This window comes from Copadichromis virginalis, linkage group LG3 (assembly GCF_057382275.1).
Source record: "Copadichromis virginalis isolate Kocher_CV1m ecotype Utaka linkage group LG3, C_Virginalis_male_GT1.1, whole genome shotgun sequence".
Taxonomy (NCBI): Eukaryota; Metazoa; Chordata; class Actinopteri; order Cichliformes; family Cichlidae; genus Copadichromis; species Copadichromis virginalis.
In genome coordinates, this window is record NC_140620.1 from 9,710,817 (window position 1) to 9,725,261 (window position 14,445).

General features: G+C 43.8%; 1 protein-coding gene across 1 annotated transcript; it reads right to left on the minus strand.

Moving 5' to 3' along the window:
- Positions 1 to 590: 590 nt before the first annotated feature.
- On the minus strand, positions 591 to 14,257 carry LOC146712649 (uncharacterized). Its single transcript, XM_085452118.1, has 8 exons — positions 14,079 to 14,257; positions 11,998 to 12,354; positions 11,804 to 11,899; positions 11,094 to 11,417; positions 10,026 to 10,358; positions 2,065 to 2,394; positions 1,558 to 1,893; positions 591 to 1,492 (listed from the first exon to the last, which is right to left on the minus strand). The coding sequence occupies exons 1-8, from the start codon at positions 14,113 to 14,115 to the stop codon at positions 1,401 to 1,403; spliced, it is 1,905 nt and encodes a 634-aa protein (XP_085308244.1). The 5' UTR covers positions 14,116 to 14,257; the 3' UTR covers positions 591 to 1,400.
- Between the last annotated feature and the right edge of the window lie 188 nt (positions 14,258 to 14,445).

Consider the following 14,445-nt stretch of genomic DNA (forward strand, 5'->3'; position numbering starts at 1 on the left):
TATAGCGACCAATCACAATAACAGTTACCTTTATATTGTAAGGTAGACCCTACAGAGAAAAACCGAACAATCATATGATCATCTGACCAGACCATATTTCACTGGCTTCTCTAAATGTTCAGCAAACTTTAAATGCTCTTCATCATGCTTTTTCTTCAGCAATGGCACCATGGATGGTGACCTACATGCCATGCCTTCTTGAAACAATTGTACCTGCTGATTCCAGGTTTTTCTCTAGCACCTTGGCTCTTCAACGACTCTTCTGATCATTATTATATATGGTGAAATGATGTTCTTTCCACCTCTGCATTAAGAACCCAACAGTGCTCACTAGAACCTCCAGTAGTTTAGAACCAATACCTTCAGTATGTTTTGCAACAATACGGTTGTGAAGGTTTTGAGACGGCTCACTGGTTTACCCATCATGAGATGTTTCTTTTGTGACACTTTGGTAATGACACAGATCTTTATAGGTCATCAGTTGGGACTGAACCTGCTAATATTAATTTGTAATAACTGTCAGGATGGCTTTCAATTATTGATAAATTTCATTTGCCATGAATCGTGATTTCCTATGTCTCATTGCACCTTCCTTTTCTTCCTTTTGTTTTTCTCTGTTATTTCTCATTATCACACGTTAACCCCTGACCTGAACTTTCAAAGGTGAGTGATAAAACATTAATTGAATTACAATATTATCCAAAGAACAGAAGTAAACACAAAATGCAGTTTCTAAATAAATGTGTTTATTATTAAGGGGAAAAAACCCAAACCTAGATGAACATGTCAGAAAAAGCTATTGCCCCTGAATTTAATAAATAACTGCAACCAAGCATTTGTAACAACCTGCAATAAATCTTTAACAGCACTGTGGAGGATTTTCAGCCCACTCACTGTTGCAGAATTGTTGTAATTTAGCCACATTGCTGGGTTTTCAAGCATGAACCACCTTTTTAAGGTCATGTCACAGCATATAAATCAGATTCAGGTAAGAACTTTGACTTATTTGGGTGTTTTGCATAATTATCCGGCTGCAGAAACCAAGTGCGCTTCAGGTCAGATGAGAACGGATGGCAGATAGTCTCCTAAAGAATTGTTTCTTTAAGAGGGCCGAATTCATGGTTCCATTTAGGGAGGCAAGTCTTGCAGGTCCTGAGGCAGCAAAACAGCCTCAGACTATCAGACTATCACCACCATATTTTACTGTTGGTATGAGGTTCCTTTTCTGAAATGCAGTGTGTAATGACACACACTCATCAGTCCAGGGTTTATTTCCCCCAACAGTCTTGGAACTCTGCCACGCAGGCTGGTGTGCTCCAGTCCCTTTCTTAAAGTGTAGTCATGAGAAAGGGACTTTAATTTTAGCTTGAACTAAAAGCTGATCCTAAACTAAGCACAGATCAAACTGATTGATCAGCCATCAGAGGAGTCGGATCAATGGAGCTGCTTCTGTTCCTGATGTCCCCTGTTTGATCCTGGACCTGAACTCTCCCTGCAGAGACAAGACAGTCAGACAGGGACAGACAACAAGAGACAAACTTATATTTTCATACTGACCTTTGACCTTTAATAGCACCGTGGTCTCTCTTGAAATGCATTTTTCTTTGCTGCAGACATTACAGATGTATTCTCCACTGTCTCTCTCTGTGGGCTGTTTCAGGGTCAGACTGAGGTCTCCAGTTTTCAGCAGGTCTTCATTCATCTCCGTTCGGTCTCTGTAATCCTGGTGCTGTTTGTGAGGCTGGTCAGAGCCGTTCTTATACATGTGAACCAACACTGATGGTACAGGGTCAATGCGTTTCCACACCACTGTAGCATCTTCAGGCAGGTTTTGTGTGGTTTTGAAGGGCAGCTGGACAGACTCCGCCCCCTCCTCCACCTCCAGCAGACAGTCTGAGAGGACAACAAACACAACATGAGCTGTACAGACAGCAGTGAATCTAGAAAACACCTTATTAAGCTTCTTTATAGATGCTGCAGTCTGATATTTACATTTAATTATTGTTATTGTCATTTTATAAACAAATACACTGTAAGAAATATTTCATAGGTATTTGCACTGACTCATCACTCTCAGCAGAACTGTTTTCTTTCTCTTGATCCCTTTCCCCTCAACTCTGCAGATGTACTTTCCAGTGTCTCTGTCTGTGGGGAGTTTCAGGGTCAGACTGAGGTCTCCAGTTTTCAGTGAGTCGTCTGTCATTTCGTTTCGCTCTCTGTAAAACTGGTCTCGTGCGTCAGGCTGGTCAGAGCCGGCGTGATATTTGTGAACAGTCATCGGTGGTTCAGGTTCATAGCGCCACCACTCCACTTCAGCATCTCCAGGCAGGTTTTCTGTGGTTGTGAAGGGCAGCTGGACAGACTCCGCCCCCTCCTCCACCTCCACCTGACAGACTGAGAGGACAACGAACACAACATGACACAGCAGCAGTTTTATTCAATGATTCCAAAGAGAACTTTAATATTCAATTTTAAGTGTTACACCCCGGCCTAGGCAACCGGGGTGCACACAAACACAGCTGGGGCAAATTAGACCTGACGAGACAAGGAAACGTAAACTGAACACACTAAGATAACACAGACTTTCAAAGTAAAACAGGAAATACATGACAGTCACGGAAAAACAAAACACTGACAACACCGAATCGTAACATAAGCTCAAACTATGATATTTGTTTTTGCTTGTGTTGATTTCCTAAAGATGAAATATACTACACTCATTTAATTCAGGATTAATGTATTTTAATGGTTGTTCTTCATTTCTTTTGAATTGTTGCCTTCAGTCCACTTTAGTAGGATTTGAGTGGGACTGCTCACAAAGAAAGAATGAGTCTCTAATTTTTTATGGTAGTTTAATTTTAATAAAGGGAGACAAATTATCACCTCGCCTCTGTCGGTGCGCCCCAGGGTGGCTGTGGCTACACTGTAGCTGCTGTCACCAGTGTGTGACTGTGTGTGTGAATGGGTGGATGACTGAGTGTAGTGTAAAGCGCTTTGGGGTCCTTAGAGACTGAGTAAAGCGCTATATAAATACAGGCCATTTACCATTTATTAACAAAAAATCCAAAAAAGAAAGATTACATAAAAAGTGTAAATTCATCTGTATATCATTGAATGAAACACATATTTGGACCCTTAAACTTACCCAAAACTACAATCTGTGTGTTCATGTAACACACAGATTGCGATCAATCAAATCAATGAAGTACAGATACTCCTGATCTCAACTCATTTTGGGTATAAAGTATCTATTGTATTGTATCAGTACAATCTATTTTGGTAACTAGTTACAAGAAAGTGGAGCATATAATGACAAGATGAAAGTAATGACTTTATTGGATCTTACACCAGTTTACCCAGAGCACTTCGCTCTCGCTCTGCAGGCCTACTTGTTGTTCCTAGAGTATTTAAAAGTAGAATGGGAGGCAGAGCCTTCAGTTTTCAGGCCCCTCTTCTGTGGAACCAGCTTCCAGTTTGGATTCGGGAGACAGACACTATCTCTACTTTTAAGATTAGGCTTAAAACTTTCCTTTGGTAGGCTGCCGGGGAGTCCCTAGAGTGTGACCAATTTGGTCCTGGAACTGAAGAAGCTTCTCGGATGAGAGGTGAAACGTCTTCAAGCAACTTAAAGAAGTCCAGACGTTTTTCCTTTCCACACTCCTTAGACTACGATGACCTGGATCACTGAGAAGCTTCACAGACAAGATCCAAACTACAACTCACATTTGATAAATGTCATCATTAATTCCACTTTTAAAAAGAACCTCTGCAACTTTGCTCTGCTTCACTTTAGCAGCATCAGGTAATGTTCATATGTCGATTCATGGTTTTCTACAGTTTTTGATCTACTGTAGAATATTTTTATGGTTATCTGCTATAAAACCCCAGACCAGGAAAATCTCCTTCATGTTTTTCTCTGTTTTATCCTTAGTTACTTTGACACAAAGGCATCAGCTGTGATGCTCACAATTCTGATGAAGTCTCACATGTATCGGTGCTGATAAATGATCAGAATTATAATATTTCTGACTGTCTGAGGCAAAATTGAATCAAATCGGGACTTCGTGAATCGGAATCAAAGGGATTATAGAAATCAGTGATGATACCCAGCCCTAGTGAGCAGCCTAGGCCTGACAGAGTGGATGTAGGTGTGGGTAATAAGGAAAGATTGATAACTTTTTTGTTAAGTTAAGGCCTGATCCATCTGAAGTTCATAGCCAGCTCTGACACGGAGCCATCTATCTCTGAATGCTGTAAAAGCAGCAGTGTATCCAGGAAACACATTATACGTGATAAATGCACTGCCCGAGTGTCAACAACAACAACAACAATCTTTATTTATAGAGCACATTTAAAAACCAACGGCATGCCAAAGTGCTTAACATAGAACAAATTAACACAAGTATAATCAGAGTCATAAAAATAAAAGTGTAGAATTATGTTCACAGGAAAAAGCCACCAATAGAAAAAATATAACTATAGCACATAGCTATAGCACAATATAACTATGCCATCAACACACAATGGGGATAAGACATACACAGCGCAAATAAAAAGCATGATAGTGTCAGGGTCCTGGGTCTGAGCAACCCAGGATCCCTGAGCAGTTATGAATTATATTATTATTATTATTATATGTATTTTGGTGTTGCTGCTGCTCTTCTCCATGCTTGTAGATGTGAGTGTGTGTGTGTATGTCTGCGGGTATGCTTGGAGGATGGAGCTCAGCCACCTGCAGGCCTGAGGGGTGTGGCCCTGCGGAAGGACTGGCCACACCCGAAGCCACACACCTGCTGCTGATCAGGCCTCGTCGGGGGAGCTACTTAGGAGAGAGTTGGAGCTCCCACCGACGCGGGATCATTTCCTTGAGACTCCATGTTAGTCATCCCGTTGAATTGAGTTAGTGTGTGTTAGTGTATGCCCGCGGTTATTTGTGTCCTGACGGCTGCGTCTATTGTTTCCCGCAGGAGGAGCGTGGAAGGCACGAAGAGCAGCGAGCACCGGGGGGTGCTGACATGGGAGCGGAGAGCACAGAGACATGGACTATTCACGCAGAGGCACGACACGGGAGAGAACACGGGGATTTATTGTTGTTTTTTCCCACTCTGTAAATAAACACACTGTTTATACATAGAGCACCGCGCCTGGGTCCTCCTTCCCCACTCCTTCCACGGTGTGCCATGCCATACCGTGACAGATAGGAAAATTAGTAAAATAAATCACTGCAGACAAGGCCAGCATTTAACCGGTAGAAAACGCAACATTAAACAAATACGTTTTAAGCCGTGATTTAAAAGATTGAATAGAGTCAGACGCCCGAATGCCAATCGGAAGGTTGTTCCACAACTCTGGTGCGGCCAGGGCAAACGCTCGATCACCTCTAGACTTCAGCTGAGATCTAGGCCGCACCAACAGTAACTGTGAGGATGATCTTAAAGCCCTAGCAGGAACATATAAGCTTAAGAGTTCCTTAAGATAGCTCGGTGCTGTGTTATTAGTGATTTTAAAAGTAAACAGCAGAATTTTAAATTGGATACGGTATTTCACAGGCAACCAGTGCAAATCAGCTAGGACGGGAGTAATGTGGGCAAACTTCTTAGTTTTGGTTAGAATGCGTGCAGCAGCATTTTGGACTGTCTGTAATCTATGGAGGAGGGCAGAGTGGAGTCCAAAATAGAGTGAATTGCAGTAATCCAGCCTCGAAGTTACAAAGGCATGGATGAGTTTTTCCAGGTCTTTATGCGGGTTATACTGCCTGGCCTTAGAAATAAGGCGGAGTTGGTAAAAACTGGATCTAACAACAGCAGACACTTGTCTATCAAGTTTAAATGAGCTGTCAAGTAACACGCCCAAATTCCTAACAGTGTCGGAAAAGGGGCTAGTGAGAAAACCAAAAGCATCACGAAGTTTGGCACGAAGGACGTCACTGCCAAAGACCACAATTTCAGTTTTCTTATCATTAAGGATAAGAGTATTTGCCAGGAGCCATTGCCTGACCTCACACATGCACTCTCGAAAACTATTCAAGGACAAAGCTAGGTCATCATTTAACTTAAAGTAGATCTGAAAGTCATCAGCATAATAATGAAAAGAGATGTGATATTTCTCAAAGATAGCGCTTAATGGAAGCATGTACAATGAGAACAGAGTAGGGCCTAACACAGATCCCTGAGGGACACCACAACAGACAGGTACAGCGGAGGAAGAGGAAGTGGCCAAGTGAACCGAGGAGAGCCGATTGGAGAAGTATGATTTAAACCAATCCAAGGCAACACCCTTGATGCCTACAGTGTGCTCAAGTCTCGCCAATAGGATTTTATGATCAACCATATCGAAAGCCGACGATAAATCCAATAGCACTAGGACCGAGGAGCGTCCATTGTCAGCCATTAGTAGAAGGTCATTGAGAACTCGGAGCAGCGCTGACTCAGTGCTATGATGTGGTTTGATGGCCGATTGGAATTTATCATTAATGCTATTCTCATCCAGGTAGGCCTGGAGTTGAAGCAACACTATCTTCTCAAGAATTTTGGCCAAGAACGGAAGCTTGGAAATCGGCCTATAGTTCGCATAATCATTATAATCGAGGTTCCTTTTTTTAAGAACAGGCTGAATTATAGCATGTTTAAAGGCTGATGGTACGCAACCAAAGAGCAAAGAAGAGTTCAAAAGGGACAATATACTAGGTCCAATTGCACTGAAACAGTCCTTAACTATACAAGATGGAAGAACATCATATACGAGATTAGTATTGTTCAGTTGTTCAACCAGATGCTTAAGAGTAGGGAGTGAAACGGGTTCAAACTGATAGAAGGAAGAGGAACAGTCAGGGGTAAACGCAGGGCCTGTCATTAAAGGAAGAGCAGATTTAAGAGATGAGACTTTATCTAAAAAATAATTTAAAAATTGTTCGCAAAGAACCGTGGAGCACGGCAGCGGCATAGTGGGGCAGGGGTTGACCACAGAGTTAAAAATTTTAAATAAAATTCGAGGATTGTTACCATTGGTAGAGATCATTTTTGAAAGAAAAGCTGCTTTAGCCATTTTGGCAGCAGTTTGAAACTTCAAGCGACTAGTACGTAGGATGTCATAAGATGCCTGGAGTTTATCTTTCCTCCACCTCCTCTCAGACACGCACTCTCAGACACGCACGTCGTAGAGCGCGAACAGAGTCACTTAACCAACATTGTGAGTAAGTTCTGGGGCGCTTCATTTTAATAGGTGCCACAGTGTCGAGGATGAAGGAACATGTAGTTAACAGGGTATTGGTAAAATTCTCAACCATATGAGGGGTAAGACAATCTGATGTAATAGATGCAGAATACACAAAAGAAGCAGAGAATTTCACCACAGTATCAGCATTAACAGTACGCATAGGGCAAAGAGTAGCCTCAAGGTGTAATCCGGTATTACCTAGGTCAACATCGAAGATAACCGGGGAATGGTCAGAAAGACCAGTATTTCTAATATCCTTAATGCATATATCCACGCCATATGTAAAGACCAAATCAAGAGTATGGCCTTTAACATGGGTTGGTTCATTCACCCACTGAGTAAGATTGAAAGAGTCAGTCAATGCAAGAAAGTCGTTGACCAATTGGTCATCCATACAGCAGACATGTATATTAAAATCACCAGAAATAATAACAAAGCCATATTTAAAAAGAATGGATCCCAAAAAGTCAGCAAATTCAGAAATAAACATCTTGTGGTATTTAGGCGGACGATAGACCACAACACACAGAGTAGTCCGAGAGCCAGTCAACTCCAATAACTGAGCTTCAAAGCTAGAGTAGATGGGGGAGGATAGCAGCCGAGCTTCATGTTTGTTTTTAAAAACCGAGGCTAAGCCGCCACCTCTGCCAGTGAGCCTTGGTGAGCTAAAAAAAAAAAAACACAGTCAGGAGGGAGAAGCTCGGAGAAGGGGATGAACTCACCCGGGGAAGTCCACATCTCCGTCAGAAATAGAACGTCCAGTCCCGTGGTGAGGAAAAAGTCATTTAAAAGAAAAGCCTTATTCGAGAGAGACCTGACGTTAAATAAAGCCATCCGAGTCCGAGGAGCTAGGTCATTAGCGGTAGCACGTCGCAGAGTGCTGAGGTTGTTATGTTGGACACCGCGACCGAGCGACGTTATCCAGGATCGAGCAGGGAGGAGAGCCACTGGGCGGGCAGGGTAAGTTTGAAGGCCAGCAAGGCAAATCCAACGATGACTCAGCAGTCGGTTGAGTGTGAAGTGCACATGAGAGCATGAGGGTGGGAATGGATGTATCTGTGTGTGCCTGTATGTCCGTGTCTATATGTCAGGTTGGGTATCAGACGCCACCTCTCTGGGGACATCTCGGGCCCTCCAAGGTTTGGAGGCCTATCTCCACCCACCACCACTTCCCCTGCCGGTGGCGGACTCCCTCAGGTGTCGGTGCGTTGGTGGTTCTTTGTATCTGGGGGTGGGCGTCCGGGTACACACCGGCTCACTCCTTGGTGGCCGCTTATTGGGGCTCGCTCGGGCCACTTCGGAGGTGGGGTGCCCCCGGCCTCTCGGCCTGGGGCTCGGTCACTCAGGCACAGCTGGCTGCCGGCGGAGCTCACGGGCGCATCACTGCAACTCCCCCTGGCTTCTGCTCCGCGGCTGCTGAGTGAGCCCTCATCTGGGACTCTCCTCAGCTCTTACTGGGACAGTGGCGCGGCTGCCCCTCTGTGGGTCTTCCTTGGTCTCTTGTGTTCTGGGGGCCTCTGGATGTCTGGAGTTTTGATCTCCTCCATACCTGCTTGATACCATAAAGGACAGGGCTGTGGCTCCCCACACTCCCTAGCAGATCATTACATGGAGGAACCTTTGGAATACAAGCATGCTGATCCACACAGGTATGCACACAGGTGTACACATGGGTATTCACAGACGCGGACTACAGCTTTCTTGGCTGCTGCCTCAAAGCACACTGTGCGCTGTCTATCTTGCGTGCTGCACAATATCGTTTATTATTTAGTAACTATTGATATCTACTGCTAGCTAGTTTATTGTGATGGTGCTTTTTTTTTCTTATTATGTTGCTCTTTGTTGTTTGCTGTCTCCTCTGTTTTTTTTTTCTCCATACAGGTGACCCAGGAGTTTTGTTTTTTTTGTTTGTTTGTTTTTTTCTCTCTTCCCCCCCTTCTCACCGTCTCTTCTCCCCTTTGGTTTTCTTTCTTTCTTTCTCTCCCTCTCTTTCTTTCGTTCTTTCCCCCTGTCCTATCCCACAGTCATGTCTGTCCCGTTTGTAGCAACTGAAAATAAAATAAATTCATAATTATAATAAAGGTCAATCAAATGGACCAATATGGCAAGGCCATGATGATCCACTTGGTAAAATAAATCCGCTTGGCATCTTTCTTGGCCTCAAGACAACAATTCTGATGGCTATAGATCCAAACGGGACACAAAAAAAAAAAAAAAAAAAAAAAAAAAAAAGGAATAGTGGACGAGACGTGAAAGCTCACGGCTTGTAGAAGGGTAATCCGTAGCCATGGCTCTAAGATAAGCCTTGAAGCGGACGCGAGCACCACTCCTTCTACCCCGTTTCCTGAAGCGTTTCCTACGCAGTGGGGAGAGTGTCCCCTCTCCCCACTGCCTTTCAACAGCATGCAACAGCAAACAGGTCGTCAGAGGAGCCGAGATGATGATTGTGTTGATTGTGGTTGTGATGATGTGTTAATACACTAATACACCTCTCTGAATGTAATAATTAGTCATTAATAACCTCTGCCTCTCTACCACAGCACGTGTGTTTATCAGCCATCGTTTTGTTGGAATGGGTCAGAAATGGCCGCCCCAGTCCTGGTTCTGACGGAGGTTTCTTCCTGTTAAAAGGGATTTTTTCCTCCCACTATCACCAAAGCACTTACCCATAGTGGGCTCATATGATTGTTGGGTTTTTCTCTGTTTTCTCTGTATTATTGAAGGAACTACCTTATAATATAAAGTGCCTTGACGCAATTGTTGTTGTGATTTGGTGCTGTATAAATAACTGACTTAAATTCATTTCTGACCTTTGACTCGAAGCCTCACTTCTCTCTTCAGCAGGATGTTTCCCTCGCTGCTGTAGGCGGTGCAGGTGTAGACTTCGTTGTCTCTGTCTGTGGGGTATCTCAGGGTCAGACTGAGGTCTCCAGTTTTCAGCAGGTCTTCATTCATCTTCGTTCGGTCTCTGTAAAAGTGGTCTTGTTCTTCAAGCTGGTCAGAGCCGTTCTCATTCACGTGGACCTTTGTGGTCCGGATGTAAATGCAGGTCCACTCCACTTTACTGCCTTTAAGCAGGTGAAGTTTGGTTTTGCAGGGCAGCTGTACAGACTCGACCCCCTGCTCCACCTCCACCAGGGGGACTGAAAGGAGAAAAAATACCACAATGAGCTGAACACAGCATCATCAGCACTGAGAACATTTTTTTTGGATGAAGTGAAACATCTGCACTGAAAACATGTTTGACTGGCTGCAGCCTGGGATTTGTCCTGTTGCTCCACTGAGCAGACACAGTGTTATCTTTGGTGTCCTAAATCAATTATGGGAAGAAATTTATCATCTGTCTTTATCTTCACTTCCTACACCCAAACTGGAAACGTTAATATACCATCATGTGAGCTTGCCTACTTAATATTTCTTTTGAATTTTCTCTCTACATGTAGATTATTATGAACTTTTGTTAAATAAGCTATTATTCTGGGCTATGCAGGCCCAGACAAAGCCTGCAGCATTTTAATGAGGTTGTTTTAGTGTGGAATAGAAGAAATAGAAGAAGCTCGTGTGAGTTTCCTTAAGAAAACATCTGATCCTCAAAATCCTGGTGCTTTCAGGCTGACATTGACTCAAAAACATTATCATTATAATATTTTCATTCTAAATCATTTCATAAATTTCTCTTAAACTCCTCAATTTCTCGGACTTGTGTCACATCTTTAGTTTGAGCTGATAAAAAAGTAATGGTTGAAAAACCTAACTTAATAGATCTTACTGTAGCTCACTCATCAAGTCCTGTTCACCTCAGGGACAGATTATCAGTGTGGTCACCAAGCTCTTCAATTCATGACTCACCATCTTCATCTTCTGTCTACAGCACTCACCTCTGACGTAGAGCTTCACTTGTTTCTTCTTTAGGATGTTTTCCCCCCTGTAGACGGTGCAGGTGTAGGTGAGTGCGTCTCTGTTTGTCGGGTATGTCAGGGTCAGGCTGAGGTCCACAGCTATCCGCAGGTTTTTCCTCATCATTGTTCGATTTCTGTAAAACCAGTGCTGTTTTTCAAGCTGGTCAGAACCGTTTTTAAACATGTGCACTATCCTGTTGGAGCTGTCAGTCCACTCTACAGTTACATCTTCATGTCGGTAAACTGTGGTTATAAAGGGCAGCTGAACAGACTCCACCCCCGAATCCACATCCACCTGTGGGACTGTGAAGTAAGAACAACAAATAATGATTTGTACACGCAGTCTGTCAAAGCTCCCATGTTTGACATGTAAAGTGTGTGAAGGGAGCAAAGAGTAATTCAATTAGTATTCTAGACAAATAGCTGCCGTTTGTCCTCAGGAAGGCTCCTAAATGAGAGAGAGGAGCCTGTTTTGCAAAATGCGCTGGAGGATTCCTTAAGAACATGAAACATGGGGATGCACTGGTTTGTGTTTTATTGAAAGAAAGGAGACAATTAAAACAACCTATTAACATAACTAATAGATTAAGAAGAAGATAAAAACACTGCAAGTCAAGTAAAATAAATCTGAGGTTTAGGGATGATTCAGATTATTCACAATGCAAACACGTCACACACACACAACATACCTTCCTTAAAATAGCCTCTGAAGTGAACTCCAACACCCACGATGACAGCTGCAACTACAGCCAGGACACCCAGAGCCACTGGGACACTGATGGGAACTTATAACACAATGAAAACATGAACATTACATGATGTTAACATAAAATGATTAACACTCTGTGACACTACATGTGATTTTGAATCTCTTTGCACTGACCTCCACCTTTGACCCGCTGAACCTGCAGTTCCACTCTTGACTGACCCAGTTCTACTCCAAACTTACGGATGGTGCAGGTGTAGCTGCCGCTGTCAGACAGCTGAAGCTTTTTCAGAGTGAGACTGAGGTCTCCGGTTTCCAGAGCGTCAGGATTCATCGATGTTCGGCCGCTGAACTGGTCATTTTGGTTCTGGAGGTCATCGCCTTCTCGTCGACGCAGGTGCACTGTGGAGGGATTGAGGTCATAGCGACTCCACACAGCTGTGGATTCTTTTTCTTCAAAAGTGGGAAACTCACAGGGCAGGAGAACAAACTCCGCCCCCTCTAGTACCTCCACACCTGAGGCACACTGGGAAACTGAGGACACAGACATAGACAAAGACCTTATTGATCCCACATAAAAATAGAAAAAATAAATAATAAAAAGATTCAATGGTTACTATGTGCAGAAAAATACAACAAGATGTTTTATGTGCACATAAAGTGCAGGCAGTGATAGTTATACACACATATTTCTAAACAGTGTTTATCCTGTTTATAATGTTACAGCCTGGCTTCTGTCGGGATGAAGGACCTGTGATAGCGCTCCGTCCACAGTCTCCGTCCACAGTCTCCGTCCACAGTCTCCTTCCACAGTCTCCATCCACAGTCTCCTTCCACAGTCTCCGTCCACAGTCTCCTTCCACAGTCTCCGTCCACTGTCTCCTTCCACAGTCTCCATCCACAGTCTCCATCCACTGTCTCCTTCCACAGTCTCCATCCACAGTCTCCGTCCACTGTCTCCTTCCACAGTCTCCATCCACAGTCTCCGTCCACAGTCTCCGTCCACTGTCTCCGTCCACAGTCTCCATCCACAGTCTCCATCCACAGTCTCCGTCCACTGTCTCCTTCCACAGTCTCCATCCACAGTCTCCGTCCACAGTCTCCGTCCACTGTCTCCATCCACAGTCTCCGTCCACAGTCTCCTTCCACAGTCTCCATCCACAGTCTCCGTCCACTGTCTCCTTCCACAGTCTCCATCCACAGTCTCCGTCCACTGTCTCCGTCCACAGTCTCCATCCACAGTCTCCGTCCACTGTCTCCGTCCACAGTCTCCATCCACAGTCTCCATCCACAGTCTCATGCAGGGATGAGAGATGTTGTGCATAATAGCCCACCCACCTCCTTTATGGGGTCTAGGGGACTGTCCAGGACAGAGCTGGCCCTCTTCACCAGGCTATTTAGCCGTTACCTGCCCCTCTCTCTGCTGCCGCCTCCACAGCAGAGCTCTGGATAAAAGATTGCAGACATCCTCAGTAATGTCCTGCAGACTTCAGCCTGTCAGCACAGTCGACTTTGGTCCTGGTGCCGAGTTTGAGTGTTTTCTGAGCAGTCCAGGTTATCGTTAAGGTGAACACCCAGCAGCTTGTACGTGGTGACCACCTCCATGCCCAAACTTTGGATGAGGTGTGGTTTGCTCGGGAGGTTGACCACCACCTGCTCCGTCTGATCATTTGCCTCAGATACACATCCAAGCATGGCTGTATCAACGGATTCAGTTTATCTGCCCACCAGTGACAGATGTGGATTCTTCATGCTCAAAGACTATTTCCAAGACGTTTCTCCTGTCTATAATAATGCCGTGTGTGTGTGTGTGTGTGTGTGTGTGTGTGTGTGTGTGTTTACCTTTGCTGTTTTTATATTTTGTCTGTCATCTCTCCCCCTTGCCTGTGATATTTTACCCACTGACTGTCTTACTGTTCAGAACTCAGGCCTGGATTACAGCTGGACTTCAGCTTCAGTGTGTTTGTGTTTGAGTCCCGTCATTGTTTTAAAAGAAATGAGAGGACTACAGTTCAGTTTTTTCTCATTTACATACTTCTTATGGTAAAAGTCTGGTGCAAACATACACTTGGTCCTAAAACAAAAAACAATTCTCTCTTTTGGCTTTAACTATGCGAGAATAACCTGCGGCATTTGAGAACTTATCTTCCTGATCAACATGCACAAACCTGTCTGACTGTTTCTGTAAGCAAAACCAGTGTGTGTGTGCTTGTGTAAATATGTGTGTGTGTCATAAGTTTAAAAGAAACTTTTCTTACCGTACAGGAGGATCACAAACAAATCCAAAATCTTCATGTTGCTATACAGAGAGTAGACATCTACAAAGTTAATCTTCAACCTGAACCGACTAAGAGATTAAATAATCCTGCCAAGAAGCCAAAGGTGTTTTCTGGCTGCTCTCCATGTCACACAGCACACCTGTGGATTGTTTTCATTCAGGAAGAGGAAACACTTCTTTAAAAGCAGGAGGAGGAGGAGTGTTCACAAAAGCCTCAGCCAGTAAAGAAGAAACTGTTAGAATGAAAGAAGCATTCATTAGAGTAAAAACCTAAATAACCTATTTGCACATTTAAAAACTTCCTGCTTAAAATCTGTGATTTTAATCTGTTATGCGTAACTTTAATC

What these genes read in the sequence shown, in the direction of transcription:
- LOC146712649 (XM_085452118.1), bottom strand. Translation starts at nt 14,115, where the DNA reads ATGAAGATTTTGGATTTGTTTGTGATCCTCCTGTACG. An exon ending in AGTGAAGCTCTACGTCAGAG is followed by an intron (nt 10,359 to 11,093) that starts GTGAGTGCTGTA and finishes TTCTCCTTTCAG; the next exon opens with TCCCCCTGGTGGAGGTGGAG. An exon ending in AGTGAGGCTTCGAGTCAAAG is followed by an intron (nt 2,395 to 10,025) that starts GTCAGAAATGAA and finishes TTGTCCTCTCAG; the next exon opens with TCTGTCAGGTGGAGGTGGAG.